The sequence below is a fragment of the Grampus griseus genome, assembly GCF_964374135.1.
Source record: "Grampus griseus genome assembly, chromosome: 3".
NCBI classification, from domain to species: Eukaryota; Metazoa; Chordata; class Mammalia; order Artiodactyla; family Delphinidae; genus Grampus; species Grampus griseus.
The window spans coordinates 156,086,481-156,111,451 of NC_139019.1; the positions used below are offsets into that span (position 1 = coordinate 156,086,481).

A 24,971-nucleotide genomic window follows, 5' to 3' on the forward strand; every position below is an offset into this window, starting at 1 on the left:
ACCGAGAAAAGAGGCACAGCTAAAATAAAAGAATTTATTTGGTGTCTTAGAACCATCACCTCAGTTGTTTGTCAAGAATTGTGATTGGAAGATATAATTACAATTTACGTTTCATTGGGTTTCTAAGCACTTTGCATAGGATACTAGGAAATCTATTGTTGGAGTGTCCAGATTTTATCTTGGAAATGTGGCCATAGCAGTCATGTGGTCAGCCATCTGCCTTTGCCCAGTACAAGAGTAAAATTTGGTTCATGCTATATCAGCATAAGGTGGAGGTCAAATCCAAAATGCAGTCTGTTCTGTTCAGTTAAGCACACAGGTTCACACATGTCTCTTTAAGTGAAACGAGGACGTGTTAGTAACGCAGACTTGATCGCAGTTTGCTGGAATCTACTTGGTGAGATAATTGGTCTGATTCTGTTTTCACTGGGGTTTGTGAGTAAGTAGTATTGTCTCAGTCTTTATATGTTGGAAAATGCCTTTATTTTACTGACACTCTGAACGATAATTTGGCTCTTCACAGTTGAGCCAAATTTAGCTCAACGTTTTGAAGATGTTTTTCCATTGTCCTCTTTGCGTATGTTATTGCTAAAGAGAATTTACTGTTTCTTTGTGGCTAATGTTTTTTTTCCCCTATTTTAGATGTTTTTTTACTCCATTGTGTCTGTGTAGATATTTTAGAACAGCTTTCTAATTTACATACCACAAAATTCACTCATTTTATATGAACAGTGATTTTTAATAAATTTACAGAGTTGGACAAACATCACTATAGTTCAATTTTAGGACATTTCCATCACCCCCAAAAGTTGCCTCAAGCCCATTTGCTGTCACTCTCTGTTCTCACCCTAGCCCAGGTCACCACTAATCTATCTATTCTCTTTTCTCTATTGTATAGGGTATTATCTTATGGGACTCTGGACATTATATTCTGTTTTAGCAGATCTTTCTTTGACACATTGCCCCGGGGAGCAAGAAGCTGATTCTTCTTACTGCCATGTGGGGATGAGAGTCCAGATTCTTCTCTTGGCCCTAGTTTATGCCTTGGGATGGAAAAGGACACCTGTTGCTACTGACTGGGAGTGGAATTTCAGGTTTCCCCATAGGCCTCTGCTAATACCACCCTGATTGGGAGAATGAGGGCTGTCTTGTTACCCCCTCCTGGCCTATGTTGACCTGTAAGGTTTCCCTCATTACTGCTGGCTCCTCACATGGCCTTCTCTGACACTACCCCAGTTAGGAAGAAGTACCCCTCAGTGCAGGTAGGAGAGGGTCCATGTCTAGGCTCCTCATGTGGTGTTTGCTAATGAGGGTGGGAGTGGGCTGCACTTCTTTCTAGGGAGTTTGGCTGGAGTAGAGCTGTTATTGACTAAAAGTTCTCTGTCTTGTCAGCTTCCCCTTTTCTATAGGGTAGGGAGAGTAGGCTTTCTTTTATTTATTTATTTATTGTCTGTTTATCCAGGTTTCTGGCTTCTTCGGGACTCAGTTCAGAATATAGTAAATAAAAAGAGAACTCGCTTCCTCAGAGTTTCTGAAGTCCTGAGACCTACCAGCCTGACTTTTTCTCTCCACTCTCCATAATCTTTTGTGTGTTTCATATATAATATCCAGGGTTTTAAGCTGTATTTAGTGGGGAGAACAGGGAGAAGCGTATCTGCTCTATCTAGTCCTCGAATTGGAAGGCCTTCAATAGATCTTGTCTTGTATCCAGCCAACTTTCTGAATTCGTTTATTAGTCCTAGTGGCTTCTGTGTGGATCTGTAGGATTTTCCACCTGCAGAATCATGTCTTCTGTGAATAAAGATTGTTTTACTTTTTTGCTTCTAATCTTGATGCCTTTTATTTCTATTTCTTACCTAATTGTACTATCTAGAATTTGTAATACAGTGTTGGCTGGAAGTGGTGAGTGCAGACATCCTTTACTTGTTCCCAGTATTAGGGGAGAAAGCATTCAGTCTTTCACTGTTAAGTTTGATGTTGCCTGTAGGTTTCTGATATCAGATTGAGGAAGTTCACTTCTATATCTGGTTCATTTAGTGTTTTTATTAAGAATGAATATTGGGTTTTATCAAAAGCATTTTCACCATCTATTGAGATGGTCATGTGGTTTTTGTCCTTGATTCTGTTAATACAGTGTAGTATCTTAATTGATTTTCAGATACTAAACATTTCAGATATTTTTGTTCTTTTGATAAGTCCCACTTGGTCATGGTACCTAGTCCTTTTGGGTTTGGTTTGGTAACTTTGTTGGGGATTTTGTGTCTGTAGTCATGAGGTTTATTGGTCTGTAGTTCTCTTTCTTGTGATGTGTTTATCTAAATTTGGTTTGGGTAATACTGTCCCTCATCTGTAGTTTCTGGAGAAATTTGTGAAGGATTGGTATTATTTCTTCTTTAAATCTTAATAGAATTTACCACTGATGCCAACTGGGCCTGAGTTTTTTATGTGTGTGGAGTATAATTACCAATTCATTTCTTTACTTGAATAGGTATATTCAAATTTTCCTTTTCTTCTTGAGTCAGTTTAGTAGTTTGTGGTGTTCTAGGAATTTTAAAATGTTATCTAAATTGTCTAATGTTGTAGCGTGAAGTTCCTTGTGGCTTCCTTTATAATCCTTTTCATTTATGTAAGGTCTGTATTAATGTTCTGCTTTCATTCCCAATTTTAATAATTTTTTAAAAGATTATTTATTTAATTTGGCTGTGCTGGGTCTTAGTTGTGGCACGCAGGATCTTAATTGTGGCGTGTGGGATCTTTTAGTTGCGGCATGAGGGCTTCTTGTTGCCACATGTGAACTCTTAGTTGTGGCATGCATGTGGGATCTAGTCCCCCAACCAGGGGTCAAACCTGGGGCCTCTGCATTGGGAGCGTGGAGTCTTACCTACAGGACCACCAGGGAAGTCCTGATTTTAGTAATTTTTGTGTTCTTTCTTCTTGGTTGGTCCAACTGAACAGTTTGTCAATTTTGTTGATATTTTCTAATAATTAATTTTTGTTTAAAATGATTTTTCTTTTATATTTCTCTTTTCCATTTCATTGATTTCCTCCCCTCTTTAATTTGCTCTTCTATTTTCTTGTTTCTTAATGTGAAAGCTTATGTTTTTGATTTGAGATCTTCTTTTGTAATACAGGTTTTATGGTTATAAATTTCCCTCTAATTACTGCTTTAGCTGCATCCCATAAACTTTGGTATGCAGTATTTTTATTTTTATGTAGCTCAGACCATTTTCTAATTGTCCTCAGGATTCTTTCTTTAACCTATTGGTTATTTGGAAGTGGGTTAATTTCCAAATATTTGTGGTCTTCTGAAATTGCGTTCTGTTGATTTCTATTTCATTCCATCATGGTCAGGGAACAAAGATACTTTGCATTATCTAAATCTTTTTGAATTTATTGACACCTGTTTTATGACTTAGCAAGGAGCTGGCAAATGACAGCGGACTAAATTCATCCCACCTCCTATTTTTACAAATGAATTTTTATTGGGACACAGCCATGCCCATTCATTTGTGGTTGTTTTCCTGGTCTAATGGAAGAGTTGAATATTTGTAACAGAGACAGTTGGTCCTCAAAGCCTAAAATATTTATTGTTTGGCCCTTTGTATAAAAAGTTTTCTGACCCATGGTCTAGCATAGCATCTATGTGGGAGAATGTTCCATTTATACTTGAGAAGAGTGTACATCCCAGTGTTGTTGAATGAAGCGTTATTTAGATACCATTTAGATGGAATTGGTTGATAATGTTCAAGTGTTCTGTATCTTTGATGGTTTTTTCAGTCCATTTTGAGAGCAGGGCATTGAAGTCTCCAACTATTATTGTTGAATTGTCTATTTCTCCTTCAATTCTGTCAATGTTTTTATAATGTATTTTGTGATTCTATTGTTAGGTGTGTATATATTCATAATTATTGTTTCTTCATAATGAATTGACCCTTTTATCATTATAAAATGACTCTCTTCATCTGTGTTAATTTTAAAAAAAATTTTATTTTGTCTAATAACAATAGTATAACTCTATACCTCCCTTAGGATCACTGTTTGTGTGGTGTATCTTTTCTCTTTTTACTTGCAGTCTATATCTTTGAATTTAAAATGTGTCACTTATGAACAACATATAGTCTGATCTTTTTTTTTAATCCAGAGTGACAACTTCTGCCTTTTGATTACAGTGTTATTCATTTACATTTATTCTAATTATTGGTATGGTTGGATTTACTTCTGTGACTTTGCTATGTGTTTTCTATATGTCTGTAGCTTTTTTCTTTCTGTTTCTCCTTTACCACCTCTGTGTGTGCATTAGATTTTTTTCTAGTGTACTGTTTAAATTATTTCATTAGTATTTTAAAAATTATTTTCTTAATTGTTATGTTAGATATTACAATGTACATATTATGATCTATTTCAGATTAATGCCAATTTAATGTACTCCATTATAGCTTCATTCCCTCCCCTACCTTTGTGCCATTGTCATATATAGTACATCTATATATATTTTAAACGCAATAAAACAGTACTATAATTATTACTTTGTACAGTCTTGTATATTTTAAAGAAATTAAGAGAAGAAAGAAAAATATAGAATATTTTATTCTAATCCAAAAACTGCTTTCAGTACACATCATTTCTACCTGCGGACCTGAGTTACAATCTGTTGTCACACTCCTAACCCCCTTTTATGCCATTATTTTTCATATATATTATATCTTTATATGTTATAAGCCTCAGTATAATTTAAAATTATTATTTTATGCAATTATCTTTTAAATCAGTTAGGAAAAGTAAACAAAATACTTATATTCTCTAATTACCTGCATGATCTCATTACCAGTGCTTTTTGTTTCTTTGTGTGGATTTGAGTTTCCTTCTGGGGGTGTCTTTTATTTTCAGCCCAAGGAACATCCTTTAGTCCTTTTTTCAGGAAACAGGCTTGCTAGCAGTGAAGTTTCTCAGCATTTATGTGTTTGGTAATGTATTTTCCCTGATAGTTTTGCTGGTGTAGAATTCTCTACTGGCAGTTTTATTTCTCTCAGAACTTGGCTTTTGTCATCCCATTACCTTCTGGTGCTCATTGTTTATGATAGAGGTCAACCGTTAATATTATTATGATTCCCTTATTCATGATAAATCATTTTTCTGTTGCTGCTTTCACAGTTTTCTCTCTCTCTTTGGCTTTCAGTGGTTTAACTAGGATGTATCTTACTATTGTTTTAATTTAAGAAATTCCATTTGGTTCTTTTTTATATAATTTCTCTCTCTGATTTGATAGTCTCTGATGAATCATTGTCACTATACTTTTCTTTACTCTTCTTAACATGGTTTTCTTTAACTCTTGAACATTTATAATTACTTCTTTGACATCTTCACCTCTTAAGTCCGGTATATGAGTGCTCTCAGAAATGGATTCTGTTGACTTTTTTCCCTACTCCTGTGTATGAGTCACATTTTTCTGTTTCCTTGCATATCTAATACTTCTTTGTAGAAAACTTGGCATTTTAAATAATACATTGTTGCAACTCTGGATTCTGATCTCCCTCCTTGCCACAGGATGGTGGTGTATGTGGTTGTTTTTATTTGTTTACTCATTTTAGTAATTTGCCTGAACTAACTCTGTGGAGTGTGTTTCCACTGTCATGTGCAGCTTTTTTATTTTTGTTTTTTTTTTATGTTTTAATTTTTAAGCATGGTTTTAAGGCTTGGTTCTTGGTGGTTGTCCCTGCATCAGCATAGCTTAGTGGTCAGCCATTGATTAGTCAGAGGTTATGTTTAAGTGCCTTGTGCTGACAAGGCTCTACCCTTTGCCATTGGATCTCTGTGTAGATTTGGGGAATACTTTCAAAATTCAGATACTTTAGAAGTCTGCCCATTTTTTAAAATTTGTTTCTGATCTTAAACAGAAGACATTGACTTTTTCAACATGAGGCATACAGTTACATGTACGTTTTTTTATAGATACATACATGTATGCTTTTATAGATGTCCTTTATCAGATTGAAGAAATTTCCTTCTAGCTTGCTGGGGTTTTAACATGAATGAGTACTGAATTTCATCAGAATCTGTTTTTGCATCTTTTGTGATGATCATACAGTTTTCCTTTTGTTTTTCTACCAATGAAATAAGTTGCGGTGATTAATTTTCAAATGTTAAACCAACTTCAGTTTCCTGGGATTAATATCACTTAATCATGATATTATATTCTTTTTTTATATATTATTAGATTTGACTTAATATTTTCACGGAACTCTATCTGTGTTACTGAAGGATATTGTTACGTACGTATTTCCTTGTAATGTCCTCATCAGGTTTACGTATAGGAGTTATATTGGTCTTGTGAACTAAATGGGCAAAACATTCACTCTTGTTCTGTTCTTTGAAAGAGTTGGTATACAGTTATGATGATTTCCTCTCTATATATTTGGCAGAATTCATCAGTGAAGCCACTTGGACCACAGTTTTCTCTATGGCAAGATTTTAAATTGCAGATTCAATTTCCTTGTGAGGCTATTCTTATTATTAAACTATTTCTTGCCTCAGTTTTGAAATTTTGGGTTTTTCAGGTGTTTTGTGTATTTCATGTAAGTTGTCCCATTTATAGGTATAGAGTTGAGTATAAAATTCCCCATAAACCTTTCAAAGGCTAAATGATCTGTGGTGATGCCCCTTTTTTTATTCCTGATATTGGTAATTTGCATTTTCTTTATTTTTTTCTTTATTATTTCTTGCTAGGTGTTTAATTTTTAAAATTACTTCAAAGAAGCAACTTCTGGCTTTGTTAATATTTTGTATTTTTTCTGTTTTCCATTTCATTGAGTTTTTAAAAAATAAATTTATTTATTTATTTATTTTTGGCTGCATTGGGTCTTTGTTGCTGCACACGGGCTTTCTCTAGTTGCAGCGAATGGGAGCTACTCTTCATTGCGGTGTGTGGGCTTCTCATTGTGGTGGCTTGTCTTGTTGTGGAGCATGGGCTCTAGGTGCATGGGCTTCAGTAGTTGTGGCACATGGGCTCAGTAGTTGTGGCTCATGGGCTCCAGAGCGCAGGCTCAGTAGTTGTGGCGCACGCAGGCATAGTTGCTCCGCGGCATGTAGGATCTTCCCAGACCAGGGTTGAAACCCGTGTCCCCTGCCTTGGCAGGCAGATTCTTAACCACTGTGCCACCAGGGAAGCCCCCATTTCATTGATTCCTACTTTTCCTTTCTTCTACTTACTCTGGGTATAATCTGTAACTTTTTGAGGTAGAGACTTAGATCGCTGATTTTAAACCTTCCTAAGACGTTTTCAAATATATGCATTGAGAGATATGAATTTCCCTCTTATGACTGCTCTATTTGCATCCCCGTTTTTTTGTGTATCATGTTTTTAGTTTCGTTCACTTCAAATATTTTCTAATTTCCTTTATTTTAGAATTGTGTTTAGTTTCCAAATATTTGAGGATTTTCTAGTTAACTTTTTGTTATTGATTTCTAGTTTCATTTCTTTGAGGACAAAGGATGTGCTCTATATAATTTCAATACTTGAAATTTATTGAGACTTGTTATACTCTTTTTTTTTCTTTCAGTGTTATTGAGATATAACTGCCCTACCATACTGTGTAAGTCTGATGTCCAGTATAATGATTTGACTTACATACATTATGAAATGATTACCACAGTAGGTTTAGTGAACATCCATTGTCTCTGATAGATACAAAATAGAACAGAAATTTTTTTTTTCCCTTGGGATAAGAACTTACAGGATTTACTCTCTTATCAACTTTCATGTATAACATACATCAGTGTTAATTAAATTAATCATGTTGTATACATTACATCCCTAGTACTTAATCTTATTATTGGAAGTTTGTACCTTTTGACTACCTTCATCCAATTTCCCCTTCCCCCAGTCTCCACCTCCAGTAACCACAAAACTGATCTCCTTTTTTATTAGTTTGTTTCTTTGTTTTTTTTCTTTTTAAAGATTTTTATTTATTTTAATTGAAGTATAATTGATTTACAATGTTTCAGGTGTATAGCAAAGTGATTCAGTTATACATATATATGTGTATGTATATTCTTTTTCAGATTCTTTTCCATTACAGATTATTACAAGATACTGAATATAGTTCCCTGTGCTATACAGTAGGTCCTTGTTGGTTATCTGTTTTATATATGGTAGTGTGTATCTTTTAATCCCAAATTCCTAATCTTTCCGCTCCACCTTCCCCTTAGGTAACCATAAATTTGTTCTCTTTTGTCTGTGATGCTGTTTCTGTTTTGTAAATAAGTTCATCTGTATCATTTTTTGAAGTGTAATTTACCTACAGCACTATATTAGTTCCAGGTGCACAACATAAGTGTTTTGAAATTTCTGTACATTACAAAACAATCACCATGATAAGTCTAGTTACTGTCTGTCACCATTCAAAGATATTACATTATTATTGACTATATTCCCCATGCTGAATTCATCCCTTTGACTCATTTATTTTGTGCCTGGAACTTTGTACCTCTTAATCTTCCTCACCTGTTTACTCATCCTCCTCTCCCTTCTGGCAACCACCTGCTTGTTCTCTGTATCTTTGACTCTGTTTCTGATTTGTTATGTTTGTTCATTTGTTTTGTTTTAGATTCCACATATAAGTGAAATCATACAGTATTTGTCTTTCTCTGACTTATTTCACATTGCATAGTACCCTTCAAGTCCATCCATGTTGTTGCAAATGGCAAGATTTCAATCTTTTTTTATGGTTTCCATTCTATATATATACCACATATTTATGCATTCATCTGTCAATGGGCACTTAGGTTGCTTCTGTAATTTGGCTATTGTGATTAATGCTTCATTGAAAATAGAGGTGCATATATATTTTTGAATTAGTGGTTTTGTTTTCCTCAGAAAAATACCCAGGAGTGGAATTGCTGGAACGCATGGTAGTTCTAGTTTTAATTTTTTGAGGAACTTCCATAATGTTTTCCATAGTTTTCTGTAGCTGTACCAATTTACATTCCCGCCAACAGTGTTCCAGAGTTCCCCTTTGTCCATTTCTTTGCCAGCATTTCTTATTTGTTGTCTTTTTGATAACAGCCAACTGACAGATGTGAAGTGATATCTCATTGTAATTTTGATTTGCATTTCCCTGATAATTAGTGATATTGAGCATCTTTTCATGTGTACGTTGGCCATCTGTATGTCTTCTTTGGAAAAAATGCCTGTTCAGGTCCTCTGCCCATTTTTTTAATTGGGTTGTTTAGTTTTTTTTGATGTTGAGTTGTATGAGGTCTTTGTATATTTTAGATAGTAACCCCGTACATGTATATTGTTTGCAAGTGTCTTATTTTTCTTATGTTTCCCTTGCCTGCGGAGACATATCCAAAAAATATTGCTAAGACTGATGTCAAAGGGCGTACTGCCTATGTTTTCTTATAGGAGTTTTATGTTTTCAGATCTTAAATTTAACTCTTTAATCCATTTTGTGTCTATTTTTGTGTATGGTGTGAGAAAGTAGTCCAGTTTGATTCTTTTGCATGTAGCTGTCCAGTTTTCCCAACACTATTTATTGAAGAGGCTGTCTTTTCCGGGTTGTATATTCTTGCCTTCTTTATTGTAGATTAATGGACCATATAAGTGTGACTTCATTTCTGGGCTATCTGTTCTGTTCCATTGATCTTTGTGTCTGTTTTTGTGCCAGTACCTTACTTTTTTGATTACTGTAGCTTTGTAGTATAGTTTGAAATCAGAGCATGATACCTCCCACTTTGTTCTTCTTTCTCAGGATTACTTTAGCTATTTCTGCATCTTTTGTGTTTCCATACAAATTTTAGGATTTTTTTTCTAGTTTTGTGAAAAATGCCATTGGTATTTTGATAAGAATTGCTTTGAATCTGTAGATTGCCTTGGATAGTATGGTCATTTTAATAATATTAATTCTTCCAATCCATAAGCATGGTATCTTTCCATTTGTTTTTGTCACCTTTGATTTCTTTCATCAGTGTCTTATAGTTTTCCAAATATAGGTCTTTAACTGCCTTAGTTAGATTTATTCCTAGGTATTTCATTCTTTTTGATGTAATTGTTAATGGGATTATTTTTTAATTTCTCTGATAGTTTGTTATTAGTGTATAGAAATGCAACATTTCTATACACTAATAACAAACTATCAGAGAAATTAAAAAATAATCCCATTAACAATTAATGCAATGTATTTTACTGAATTTTACTGTATTTTACTGAAATTTTACTGAATTCGTTGATGAGTTCTAGTAGTTTTTTGGTGGCATCTTTTGGATTTTCTACATATAGTATCGTGACATTTACAAACAGTGGCAGTTTTAATTTTTCCTTTCCAATCTGGATTCCTCTTATTTCTCTTTCTTGTCTAATTGCTATGAGTTGGACTTCCAATACTATGTTGCATAAAAGTGGTAAGAGTGGGCATTTTTGTCTTATTCCTGATTTTAAGAAAATGCTTTCAGCTTTTCACTGTTGAGTATGATGTTGGCTGTAGGTTTGTCATATGTGGTGTTTATTATGTTGAGGTATGTTCCCTCTAGACCCAATGTTGAACATTTTTATCATAAATCGATGTTGAATTTTATCAGAAGCTTTTTCTGCATCTTTTGAGATCATATAATTCTTATTCTTCAGTTTGTTAATGTGGTGTATCACATTGATTGCTATGCAGATATTGAGCCATTCTTGCATCCCTGGGATAGATCCCACCTGATCATGGTGTGTGGTCCTTTTAATGTATTGTTGAATTTGCTTTGCAGATATTTTGTGGAGGATTTTTGCTTCTATGTTCATCAGTGATGTTTGCCTGTAATTTTCTTTTTTTGTAGTGTCTGTCTGGTTTGGTATCAAGGTGATGCTGGCCTTGTAGAATGAGTTGGGAAGCATTCTTTCCTGTTTAATTTTTTGGAATACTTTGAGAAGGATAGGCATTAGTTCCTTTTTAAATGTTCTGTGGAATTCACCTGTGAAGCCCACTGGTCCTGGAATTTTGTTTGTTGGGAGTTTTTAAATTAATAATTATAATTAGTCTGTTCGTATTTCTTCCTGACTCAATCTTGGAAGATTGTACATTTCTAGGAATTTATCCATTTCTTCTAGATTGTCCGTCTTATTGGCATGTAATTGTTTGTAGTAATCTATTACAGTCCTCTGTATTTCTGAGGTTTCATTTGTAACTTCCTTTTCATTTCTGATTTTGTGTATTTGGGTCCTCTCTCTTTTTTTCCTTGATGAGTCTGGCTAAAGATTTATCTTTTCAAAGAACCAGCTCTAAGTTTCATTGATCTTTTCTATTGTTTTTTTAGTCTCTATTTCATTAATTTCCACTCTGATCTTTATGACTTCTTTCCTTCTAACTTTGGGTTTTGTTTGTTTTTCATTTCCTGCTTCCTTCAGGTGTAAGGTTAGGTTGTTTATTTGAGATTTTTCTTGTTTCCTGAGGTAGGCATATATCACTATAAATTTCCTTCTTAGCACTGCTTTTGCTGTGTCTTACAGATTTTGGATTGTATGTTTCCATTTTCTTTTGTCTCCAAGTATTTCTTTATTTCCTCTTTGATTTCTTCTATGACCCCATTGGGTTTTACTAGCATATTGTTTAGCCTCCATGTGTTTGTGTTTTTTGCAGTTTTTTTCTTATAGTTGATTTCTTGTCTCATAGTACTGTGATATGAGACTAGAGTTATCTTAAACTGTCCTCATTTTTAAAAATTTCTCTTTCTTTTTTCTGTTCAACTTGGGTGATTTCAACTACTCTGTCTTCCAGATCACCTGTCTGTTCCTCTGTATCATCTAATCTATTGATTCCTTCTAGTGTATTTTTTAGTTTCAGTTACTATTTGGTTCTTCTTTATATTTTCTATCTCTTCTTAAACTTCTCACTGTGGCCATTCATTCTTTCCCTGAGTTTGTTGAGCTTCTTTATGATCATTACCTTGAACTCTACTGGGTACGTTGCTTATCTCCACTTCACTTAGTTCTCCTGGGATTTTATCTTTTCCTTCATTTGGAACATGCTCCTTTATCACCTCCTTTTGTTTACCTAATTTTCTGTGTTTATTTCTATGAATTAGGTAGGTTGGTTATGTTTTTGATCTTGGAGAAGTAGGCTTGTGTAGGAGACATCCTATGGTGCCCAGCAGCACCAGAGTTATATGATCTAGGGATGCCCCTGTGGGCATGTTGGTAGGCAGGGCTGTCCCTGTCCCATTTGGCTACCAGGCCTTGCCTCGTGCAGAGGCTGTTGGCCACTGGTGGGCAAGGCTAGGTCCCAGAGCGGCCAACTGAGTGGCCCTGGGGTTTCCTGAGGCATATCTCAGCCTGCTGATGGGTGGTGCCTGGTCCCAGTGCAGTTGACTTTGGGGCCTGGGGGGCCTTGGACTGCTGTCTGCAGGTGCTGACAAGTCCCGGTACTGGTACCAGCTTGCTAGTATGTGGAGCAAGGGCCTTGAAACTCCTGGGGCTGGTGCCAGCCTGCTTGTGGGCAGAGCTGTGTCCCAGTATGGTCGGCTATAGGGCCTGAGGTCCTGGGGCTGGCTCCAGTCCATTGGTGGGTGGTGCCAGGTCCTTGTGTGGCTGACTACAGGGCCGTGGGTCCAGGACTGGTCTCAGCCTGCTGGTAGTCAGGGTCATTTCCTCATGTAACTGGCTTGTCAGTGTGGGAGGTCCCAGGACTGTGGCCAACCTGCTGGTGGGTGGGACCATGTCCTGGTGCAGATAGTCTAGACACGAAAATGGCCCTTGCCAGCACCAGTGTCCTCGTGGTAGAACCTAAATGGCCCCCATAAATGGCTGCCACCAGCATCTATGTCCCCAGGGGGAGTTCTGGTGGCCTTCTCCCTCTCTGGCAGCCTTCTCCAAGTTCAACAAGTGGGACTGACCTAGGCTTCTTTCAGATTACTCCCTCTGTGGTGGGTCTAAGAGCATGTGAGATTTTGCTTGTGGTTTTTTTTTTTTTTTTTTTTTTTTTTTGCCGTACGCGGACCCCTCACTGTTGTGGCCTCTCCCGTTGTGGAGCACAGGCTCTGGACACGCAGGCTCAGCGGCCATGGCTCACGGGCCCAGGTGCTCCACGGCATGTGGGATCTTCCTGGACTGGGGCACGAACCCGCGTCCCCTGCATCGGCAGGCGGACACTCAACCACTGCGCCACCAGGGAAGCCTGCTTGTGTTGTTTAAGAGCAGAGTTTCTGTTTTCTACAGCCCTCTAGCTCTGTCTTATGTAAGTCCCACTGGCCTTCAAAGTCAGATGTTATGGGGGCTTATCTTCTGTGTAATACTGGGCTGGGGAGCCCAGTGTGAGGCTTGGACCCATCACTCCTTGGGGAGAACCTCTGCAATTGTGATTGTCCTCCCTTTTGTATGTCACCTACCTGGGGATATGAGTCTTAACTATACTGTGTCTCTGCCCCTTCTACCCATCTCATTGTAGTTCCTTCTTGATAACTTTAGTTGTGGAAAATTTTTCCTTTCTAGTCTTCAGGTCCTTCTCATCGTTAGTTCCTCTGTAAGTAGTTGTAAGTTTGGTATACCTGTGGGAGGAGGTGAGCTCCAGGTGTTTCTTCTCTGCCATGTTGACCACTCTGTTATATATAATCTTTTTGTTGTTATTGTTTATATTCTGAATATACTTAACAGAGTGCATTCAGCATTTGGATGATGTTTCTGTAAATATCAGTCAGGTTTGAGATGGTTGAATAGTGTTGTTCAAAATGTCTATATTCTTATTAATTACTTTTGTCTTCTTGCTGTATCAGTTGTGGAGAGCAGTTTGTTAAAATCTACAACTACAGGTATGATTGTCTATTTCTTCTTTTAGTTTTGCCAGTTTTTGCTTAATGAATTTTGAAGTTCTGTTATTAGATGCACGCATATTTACTATCATTAAGTCTCTCTTTTGGATTGATCCTCTTATTATTATGCATTGTCCCTCTTTTTCCCCAGTAACACTCCTTGTCTTAAAGTTTACTTTTGGCATGATTCTTTTTACTTTACTTTTCCAATCCCTTTACTTTCAGTGTATCTGTATCTTTATATTTCACATTGCTTCTTGTCAACAAGATATAACTGTGTCTTGTTATAGACTGACCATCTGCCTTTAAAGGCTGACAATCTGCCTTTTAATTAGAGAATTTAGTCCACTTACATTTAGTATGATTACTAATATGGTTGTGATAATTCCACCATCTTGTTACTTGTTTTCTGTTTATTCCATTTGATCTTTGTTCCTTTGCTTTTCCTTTCCTGCTTCCACCGTCTTCCTCTCTTATTGTCTTTTTAGATATATCTCTGGATATTATTAGTGGTTAATTTAGAGTTGTCCAATATGGTAGCCACTAGCCACATTAAAATTAAGTTTAGGGCTTCCCTGGTGGCTCAGTGGTTGAGAGTCCACCTGCCGATGCAGGGGACACAGGTTCATGCCCCGGTCTGGGAAGATCCCACATGCCGTGGAGCGGCTGGGCCCGTAAGCCATGGCTGCTGAGTCTGCGCGTCCGGACCCTGTGCTCCGCAACGGGAGAGGCCACAACAGTGAGAGGCCCGCGTACCACAAAAAAAAAATAAATAAATAAAAGTTTAAAATTCAATTCATCATTGCATTAGCTGCATTTCAGGTGCCCAGTAGCCACATGTCCCCATTACTGGATTAGGCAATACAGATTACTGAAGAAAGTTCTATTAGACAGCTCTCTAGAGATTATGATCAGGATTTATTTTGGTCAAAATTACACCAGGTCAAGTGTGAAAAGAGCAATATTCTAGTCACACGATGTGTGTTTTTGTTGTGTGTCTACTTCTGGTTAGTTTTGTATCTGTAGGCAAATGTCCCACTGCTCCTAGCCTCAGTTTTCTTTTCTAAAATGTGGGGATAATAATGCCTGCTTTATGGAGTGCTTGTGGAAAAGAAAACTATAAAATGGTAACATTCTTTATAAAAGTCAAAACAGTTTTCAAAAAAAAAAATTAACTCATTGACTACTTTCTGTGTTGTGTTTGCTTTTTTAGGCTGCTGACAGAACTGGAGTCTCCTTCTTGGTGGCCCTTTAGCTTCAAGCTTTGGAAGATGCCATCAGAAACAAAGCCCAAGTGGGACGCCTCAATGGCTAGTTCCAAAGCTTTTGGAAAAGAAGGGATAGTGATCAAAATTCCTGCTGTTATTTCCCAAAAAACAGAATCTCATGTTAAACCAGGAAGGCTCACCGTCTTTGTTTCTGGGTTGGAAATCCACAACTCAGATTCTTTGCTCATGCACAGATTTGAAAGAGAAGAAGTAGATGACATCAAGGTTCATACACCTTATGAAATTAGCATCCGCCAGCGGTTCATTGGGAAGCCAGATATAGCTTATCGTTTGATATCTGCCAAGATGCCAGAGGTTATCCCCATTTTGGAAGTGCAGTTCAGCAAGAAGATCGAGTTTTTAGAAGATGCCTTGATGCTCAGAAGCACTAGAACCTCTCCCCTAGCAGAGAAGGGCTACTCAGTCTGGCATGCAGGTGAGTGATCATCAAAACAATCCGTGCGCAAGACCTCTAAAGTCACAGTCAAACTCAACACACCCATGGTGCGTTGCCGTGATGCATCACATAGAGCAACTGCCAGTTTCAGCTCAATAGTGACTACCTATTTGTTTGTAAATAAAAATAATTTCAGACCATTTTCCTTAGTACTTGCCACCTGAATCTCAAATCACTCAGGTTTATCATGTACTTGAGAGCTGTGCCTTTTCAAATAGGTCAGAAATGGTTTTGGTGATGCTTTCAGAACAAAGGAAAGCTCCAAGTTAGATGTTTTCACCTCTTTCCTCTGTTTGATTTGAGAACCAACACTTTAGGGTCTTAACTAGCATCATCCCCACCTGCTCTGGTGTGTCTCCAGTCCCTTCCCCTGACCCAGCATCACACTCGGTTTTCTTGGCACTTAATTGAGGTATTCCCAGCCCACCGTCCAGATGGGCATTTGGATATCAGAATTTTTTGAAAATTACGCAGCATAGTTTCTGTGTGTTTTTTTTTTTTTAGCATCCCAGAAGTATTGTGAAACCCTTGCTTTTCTTGGCATTATGGCTGCAGTATCCTCTTTTAGGTCTCTGTGGGGCATAGACGGTATAGCTGAGTTTGGCCTGAGGTTCTAGTGTGGGTGGCAGGACATGTGGATATATGTCCCCAGGTCCCAGCCTCCTCCCTAGCATAGAATAACTTGGTGGTATCTGACTTCTCGGTTTTGCCATTCTGACTGATGTCAAGTGGTATCTTAAAGGTATTTTTATTTTTTTGATTGATTGTGAGGTGGAGCATCTGATGCCTTTTAGTTGCTTTTTGGTCCCACAGATTTTGCTCTGTGGGTTGCTTGTTCTGGGTTTTTTGTGTTTTTTTTTCCCCCTACTGGGCTTTTTTTTTTTCCTCTCTGATTTGCAGTAGTTCATTATTCATTCTAGATATTCATCCCTTGTTGACTTTAGAAGCTACCAATACTTCTCCTAGATTGTCAGCTTCCATTACAGAAATCTTTAATTTTGCTATGGTCAAATTTACCATTTTTCCCCTTAAGTTTATTTTTGAGCCCTGCTTAAGGAACCCCAAAGTCATAAAATATTCTAATACTAGCATTATAGGTGACATTACTTCTATGTTATAGTGATTTTTCTAACAAGTAAGTCTTTTCTTATTAACTTCGATTGCTAGAGTTTGTTTAAAGTAAGAGATATGGGCTTCCCTGGTGGCGCAGTGGTTGAGAGTCCGCCTGCCAATGCAGGGGACATGGGTTTGTGCCCCAGTCCGGGAAGATCCCACATGCCACGGAGCGCCTGGGCCCGTGTGTCCAGAGCCTGTGCTCTGCAGCGGGAGAGGCCACAACAGTGAGAGGCCCGCGTACTGCAAAGAAAAACCAAAACCAAAACCAAAAAATAAAGTAAGAGATATGTTTGTTACTATTCCAGTTCCTTTTCTTTTTTCCTCTTAAGTGATTGATTTCAATTCCAATATGTAATCTGTTTCCCTAACATATGAATATTTTGATGTTATTCTAGATGACTTCAAGTTTCAAAAAGAAATTGCTTGATAACAGATCTGGTCCCATAAGTATCAAAATGTTGGAAATGTTAATGTAAAAACTTAATTTAGAAACTTACTTTCTTAATTTAGAAACTTACATTTCCAGATTTTTCTTTGGCCCCTCATTCAAGGCAGGGCTCAGAAGCTGGCCCATAAAAGGGCCAAGAAGGGTACACTGTACCAGCCAACATAAGATCCTCACCAGAAGGGCCCTTCAGGAAAGGCCATTTGCAAGCTCAGCTGGGTAGCCTCTCTGATACCCCAAATCTCTGAGTCCCCCTCACTGCTGTTTTCCTCTGGGAGGAGCCTCAGCAGTGAGAGGAGGGAGGAGGCCCTGGCTGGTGGGACCAGATGCAGAGCACCGTGGGCTGTTGGTTCTGACAGTGCTGTTGGAGAATCCCTCTGTGCCAGGCATGGTGCCAGGTACCTACTGTCCTGAAAACAATCCTTCTTCTTATGGAGCTCTACCATATTCGTGGGTTTTATGTTAGGCATGGTGGTTTCAGAGAGAGAACACGACATAGAATGTTACAAATGAGATGGCAGATGCGAGCATGTCACGTGTGTCACAGAAAGTCACACTGTACAAGTGAGAAGGGTGCAAGCTTGCTGTGCCTTGCTGTCATGGAGGGTGGGTCCCGAGGAAGATGGGATGGTAAGCTCTGACTCCAAGCATACAGGTGGCAGATGGGCCTAGAGAGGAGGGAGTGAGTGCCAGGGCCTCTGCAGCCATAATCAGACTGCAGGAAGCTGAGTGAGTGCAAATTCTGCAGGGCCACCCATCAGGAAGGGGAAAATGAACCTCTTGTGCACAAGCTGAGGCTGCTGACCAGAGGCTGACCGTCTTTCTCCTCAAGGAAGCTGCAGATATACTTTTAAGGTTTTTCAGCTGATTGAACCAGGCCCACCAGATTGTCTAGGACAGGCTCCCTTCACTAAAGTCAACTGACTGAGAGCCTTCACCACGTCTACAAATACCTTCCCAGTAACACCTAGATTAGGGTTGGATTGAATAACTGGGGACTATGGCCTCACCCATCACAGTAACGGATTGTATATGTATGGAATGAGCTGAGCCGCATCCACGGTGACAGATGGGTTTTCATCTCAGTGCTAATTTTAGCCTGTGGGTAGGATCCCTACAGTGTGTCTGAGTCTGGACTGAGCATGAAGTGCCATCCTCCCCTGGTGAAGCCTCCCTGCGTAGGCGAGGCAGGTGTACCTTACAGCTGTGGATTTGGAGAGGTACAGGTGACAAGGAGTTATGTTTGGAAGAAGCCGGCATGCTGAGTTCAGTAAGCAAGATGGTATCTCATTTGCTTGGAACTTCACAGTAATCCTGCACAAGCCCAGCAATGAGAACTTACTTCTCATTGTTACCTCTCTTGTTGTTGCATCTGTCAGCACCTCTGTTTTTACTATTCTGCACTGGAAACTACAGAAACGGTGGAGGTAGAAACCATGACTTTGACCTCTCAGAAACAATTTCTCTCCTCGATGAGCTATTTTGGTAAATTGTGTGTGGCCAGAAGGTGGCGGTCTAGTAACAGGGGACCAGTGTCCTAGAAGAACTTTCCAGAGACCTCTGTAGTAATGTATAGAGTAGACAGGTTGAGGGCCTGGGGTGGCCAGGCCAGGACTGGGGGAGGAAGAGAGTCTCCTGGGCTTCAAGGGTTGGAAATGATACAGGTGGGCAGATCCCACCTTAAGGAAGAGCAGTTGCAAATTGCTGTTTTTCTGCATAGTATCTTTAAAATAATCTTTTAAATTTTAGAATAGTTTCAGACTTGAGAAAAAGTTGTGAGGATAGTACAGAGAGTTCCCATGTCTCCCACACCCAGTTTTCCCTATTCTTGTCATCTTACATTAGTATCGTTCATTGTCACAACTAATGAGCCTGTACTGATACACCTTTATTCACTAAAGTCCATATTTTATTCAGATTTCCTTATGTTTTACTGTTCCAGAATCCCATCCAGGATCCCACATGATATTTCGGCATTTCATCTCCTTGGACTCTTCTTGACTGTTACAGTTTCTCAGACTCTCTTTGCTTTGATGATCTTGATGGTCTTCAGGAGTAGTGGTCAGGTTTTTGTAGACTCCCCTAGTTGGACTTTGTGTCATGTTGTCTCATGATCCACTGGGGTGATGGGTTTTGGGAGGAAGCCCACAAAGCTCTTATCATATAAGAGCAAGGTCCGTGCATAGCATTTTTAAAGAGTTTTTTTGGTACTGATTTTTGTTTTCACTGTTTGCAAATTGTCGCCTTCTGAGAGGGGCCTTCTCTGACCACCTAATTTAAGAGGACTAGTTTCCCATTCACTGATCCTATAGAAATCTTGCCTAGCACTTGCCCTCTGGTGCTGGTACCCTCTAGTTTGCTGTTCAACTTCCCACACTGGGATGTGTGCTCCAGAATCAGACACAAGTCTGTCTTTTCTCACCCCATCTCCAGCACCCAGGACAGGCCCAGGTAACCAGAAGGCACGCGCATCTCTGTGTAATGATAAATAAACTTCTGAGGCATTGAAGTCTCTGCATAGGGTCATTAATTTAAGATCATCTTTTGAAATAGTGAAGTTCTGACCCTGGGACACAGCACCATGCTGACCACCAACAGACTTCATGTGGTCACTAGATATGGGTATCAGGTTGACCACCAACAGACCCCTCCATGTGGTCACTAGGACACAAGCACTGCACTGACTTCAGACAAGCCCCATGTTATTAGTTTATTAGGACATGGTGACCCCTTGACTATCGACAGACCCCCGGAGAGCTGCTTGGCCCTCACCCACTTGATCCCTTCCAAGGACCCATGAGTCAGTTGAGACTGCTGTCTCTCTCCATTTCAGTTTTCTCTCTGTTACACTTCCTGTTGTATTGAGGACATGGGGCGTTTTGTGTTTTTTTTCTGAAAGGGCTTCCCACCCCAGTTATATAAGCTGCTGTATCCATCCCTGGGTAGAGTAGGCATTTTCCTGTGTCATCAGTGAGGCGTACGGGGCCCAGAGACAGGGAGAAAGATTTGCTCAAGGCTGGACAGGCTTGGAGCGGTTTTTCTGCTCCCAGGTCAGGCCCTGGTAGTCTTTGGTCTGAACTTGCAATGAGGTCAGGAGTCTATGTCTGATGCACAAAGGAGACTGGCGTCCCAGTGTTGCCCCTGCCAGCGCAGTCCTTACTCAGGGTTTCCCTCGATGCCTCCTTGTTCTTGGAAAGTGGAATCATCTGTAAGGTAGCATGTAGCTTGAACGATTTGTGATTATTTTGTTTAACTGAGATAACTAATGACTTTTGAGACAAAAACCATCTTATACTGAACTAAATTAATTTTTTCAGAAGATATTTCAAAGCATTGAAGTAGCTGAGTCAGAAACCCAAGTCTCAATACAAAGTTCACGGGGGTGGCCGAGTTTTGTATTAGGCAGGATCCTGCTGATCCCACAGCTCGTTGTGAAAAACATCTCTTATTAGTATGTTCCAGGCAGAAAAATCCTCAGTTTTGGTTTTCTGGTTGTTTAAGTAATCCCATTTGTTAAACATTCAAAAATAGTATGTCTCTAACTGTAATATAGCTGTAGGTATTGAAATGGAAACCAGAGTGACAGTGCAGGAGCACAGTGCTGGGCACAAGTGTGAATTAGACATGGGCCGTGCTCTCAGAGAAGCTAGCTGGGGAGATCCCAGTTTGAAAAGATGCTGAAAAAGATAAATAGCAGTGCAGTACCAAGCAAGTAACTGTCAAAGGTGTGTAAACTGAATGGTACCAGGACAGATGAGGGAAGATTGCTGCTAATGGAAGGGCTGAGTGGAGAACATGTCTCCAAACTTGGGCTAGGGGACATCTGTCTGCATGACATGTGCAGAGCGGGGGCAAGGTGGGCAGGAATAGCATGCTGGGGCCAGGGTGCCGGGGTGGCTGGAACAGGAGTCTGCAGGATCAGGAGCAGACTAGGAAGGAGGAGGGTGTAGGCTGAATGGGGAGTTTGCTTCCACCCATTAGGCCATAGAACCACTGTTAACATAGACAAGTGAAGTGCGCTTTGCCATCATGTTATCACTGATAATGTTTTAACGTCAGGTGTGTTAGTTGGCCTTTCCTTTAGGCTAATAATATCTAGTAAAACATGTCCTCTGTTGTCTAGTTTAGCTCTGATGGTGTTCTATTGCTGTTTTAGAAAAGTGCTTTTCATTATGTAACATGTTAGTGACATTTAGATCATGTAAGACCAACCGACAGTGAGTTGTATGCTATGGAAAGTTCTGTGCTAATTAATAAGCCCTTAGGATGTTGAAGTAGTGGCACTTTGGAGATTCCAGGACACAGGTTGTAAAATCAATTTGGTTGGTTGCAACCAGCTTTTATACAAAGAATAGAATAGAAAAGCACATCTGAGTACATGGTGTGTACTAAGGTTTTTGTCTTGTGAAACTTTTTCAGACCTCCAAGGTGCTTGTACGGGTGTAGCAGTTCTGTGTAGGAAGCACTTCGCACAGTGGTGCACAGTTAAAGGGCACGAAGACTCTCACAAAGGGCCTCCTTCCCAGTGGAGATGGGCCTGGGGAGGGCTCAGGCCCACAGTGTGGAACCCTCGGGTCTTGCCTTCATGCAGGTTTTGCTTCGCATCAACTGGTTCCTGAACTCACTCCATCTGGCCAAGACCCTTTTCCTCTCTAGGATCCCAAGAAACATGCTTTCTTGTCATCACGTCTTCTTTGCTCAGCTAGGTAATCTCAGGGAGTGTTAATTTGTAAGAAATTTTTTGAGAAATAAGAATAAGGGGATGTTTGTGTACCTGTTGGAGGTGGCTGGTCTCTCCCTGGGGAGGAGGGGCTTGTGCAGTTGATGTGTCCTGGATTCACCACCTGGGTTCCTGCTGTTCAGGCCCAGCAAGACCTTTACCCCAAGATGGATTTCCTTTCCTAACAATGCATTTATCAGTTGCTCCAGGCTGCTCGGATGAAAGGCAGCTCTGCTGACTGCCACTAGGGTCCTAGGAAGGAAGTGGGGTGTCCTGCTTTTGCCCTCCCATTTTGCTGAAACAGAGAAATCTGCTCAAAGGAGTTGGTGCTGGAATCCACACTGCTGGTTCTCACCCCAGAATGCTTTCCAGCATCCTAATAAATAAACATGGCTGTATTGACACATCTGAGGTGGTCTGTATCATGGAGAAAAGCAGGTGACAGACTCTAAGCTATGCTCTTATCTGGGCCTTACAGTGCCAGGGTTGCAGATGGAGGCAGCTCTTTAAATAAAGGATTTACACTGTTCCTTGCCAAGCTGCTCTTCTGCTTCTTAGCAAGACTACCCAGGCATAGATGTGTGAATGGAAACACCCCTGAGCAATGCCTTGCCACGTGCAGCAGTCTGGCTCACCCCTACCTCAGTACAGCTCCACATTCAACTTTGCTTGACCTGACTAGCTGACCATTTCATGTGCTCTCTAGAACCACAGTGTTTTGTGGGGTAATCAGATGGTAATGCAGTTCCTAGTAGTGTATTTCATGTACATTTCACCAGGGCTCAACAAGTATTATGTTTCATACTCCAATCTATTGTCCTCTCAAAAAGAAAAAAATCACTCCTGGATAAAGCATCTTTCTTCTAAAAGCCAGTTATAGAACTAGATCCTGAGTATTTACAGTGTTGCACACTCTGATCAGTGTGGGGTAAGGAAGCAGCCCTGGATTGGGGTAGAAGGCAAGGCTCAGGTGGGTCCCACATGCAGTCAGCTCAGCAGAGGTTCAGAGAGGTGGACTCACCGCTCCCGCAAACACAGAAGCTCTAAACCAGTAAATGCCTGGGAAAACACTTCGTCAACCCAAAGAGCTCTGACGGTCTTAAACACTTTTTGTAAAGTTCTGAATGCCCTTGCGTTGTTCACACCTTCTAGAAGATGCCACTCTGTTTGACTTTCCATTTCAGCATCTGGGCTTTTGGACCGAGCCATGCACTGTGAGCCCTCCTCAGGGAACCAGGAAGGGAGGCCACTTCAGCTACAGATGAGCGAACCGTTAATTTCCGAGGGGGACAGCCAGGAACTGAGACAGGTAACATGCATTCGTAGTGTCATGTCCTCCCCTGCAGGCAACTCACTTCTCTTTCTTGTCTAAAAACAACTCTCCACTGATTTATGCTTGTCTGTCACCTGCACGGAAATGCTGGGACATCCACCTGATTTGCTCGGCTCCCTATAGCTTGAGGAAGGGCGGTGCCCATTCTGAGTCCTTGCGTTTTGTGGCATGCAGACACACATAGCATTCCTGTGCACACACAGTGGTCTTGGCAGCTGCCTATGTCTGTTGTATGTGTGTGTATGTCTGTATATATGGGCTCAGATGCACATGTAGGCTGTGTATGTGCACGATGTGTGTGTCCAGGTGGGCTCTGTACACGTACATGTATGCATGTGTGGCGTGTGTACTGTGTGCACACGTGTGCAGCACCTGTATGTGTGTGCCATCTGTGTGTGCACTACCTGGGCATGTACAGTTGAGGGCACTTGCTCTCAAGTGCTCAACACAGGTTCTTGCGGAGGCTTGCCACTTTTTGTCCAGGAAGTTGAAATTTAAACAATGTTTGATAGAAATACTTGCAACTTATCTTCCTGTGTTAATGCTGGACAACACAGTGGCCTTTTCTTTTTCCTTTTTTAATAATTATGTAGCAAATACCTAGACGTTATATCATTTCATTCATAAATATTTCAGTATGTAGCTTTAAAAGATAAGAACTGTTTTAAAAAATCAGCACAATACCATACTCACCTTAAAAAAGTAAAAAGTAAATTCCTTGGTATCATCAGACATCAAGCCAGTGCTCACATTTCCCTAGTTGCCTCATTTAGGAAAATGTGTTACATGTTTATTCAGATCAGGATCCTCATGAGGCCCGTGTGTTGCATTTAGTGAAGTGCCTTTAATGCATAGCTTTCTTTCCTCTGTCATCTTTTTCCTTTGAAGTTTATTTGATGAAAAACCTAAATTGTTCCTCTGTCAAGATTTTGCAGCTTGTATTTTCCTGACTTGGTTTCCCCAGCTCCCAGCAGGTGGTGAACTGCCTGCTCTCTGCCCTGGTACTCTTGTAGGTCAGTTTGTACCTCTAGAGGCTCCATCAGATTCAGGCTCCATTTTGGAGAGACTGTTTCATTGGTGGCATCCCACACTTAACATCAAGGCATACAAGAGACTGTATGTCTTTTAAACCTGTTTTTAAATAATTTTGTTCTGTGTGTCTACATAGGCATAGACTCCTTTAAGCTCAGCCTTTTCCATTTTGGGAAAAAAGTGTTCATCTTTTGCTATGGGATATTTTAAATATACATGATTTGTCACTTTTTCCTTCTGGTCTAACTTTTAATCACTTTAAGTAATGACACAGAGACATGCCACTTTCTAGCTGCAACTAGGAAATTCTGCAGGTTACTAATCACTTCTTTTGATAGGCTTAGTGACTCCAGAACACTGCAGATCTTGTCTGCCTTGGGGCTTGAGAAACCCTCATACTATAAAGGCAAACTTAACCTGTTCTCATGAAAGTGGGTAAGATTGCATATAGGCCTCAGGATCAGTAGGATTTGAGACCCTCCTCTCCCATCCTCCAATGAAGGTGTCTGTGGCTGAGATGAGCTCTTCTATGTCCCACAGTTGTGCTGAGGCTGAAGCAAGAACATGGGTTTTGTAGGACATGGGAAATGTAGGAATTTTATCTGTTAATTCTTGTGGTGGCCATGTAGTTTGAGAGGGCCCTTGCAATTTCAAATAACCAATCGCTACTACCATGTATATACAACGTGCGCTTCCCCTAAAAGCTGTGATAGAATGGGAGAGGTCAGGATGAATGCACCAACAGCTGTGAGTAGAATAAAATTCCTCAGTGACCACTGAGGTCACCATTCTTTCCCATGAAAGTGTGTTTCTTATGTGGT

The 24,971-nt window shown here is 39.9% G+C and overlaps 1 protein-coding gene across 1 annotated transcript in view; it reads left to right on the plus strand.

Annotated features, from left to right (window-relative positions):
- SNAP47 (synaptosome associated protein 47) overlaps nt 1-24,971 on the plus strand; it is a 60,408-nt gene that overhangs the window by 19,713 nt on the left and 15,724 nt on the right. The window contains exons 3-4 of the mRNA XM_082651383.1: nt 14,993-15,483; nt 22,970-23,094. Coding sequence (XP_082507509.1) covers nt 14,993-15,483; nt 22,970-23,094 — 616 coding nt within the window. The remainder of the gene's footprint in view (nt 1-14,992; nt 15,484-22,969; nt 23,095-24,971) is intronic.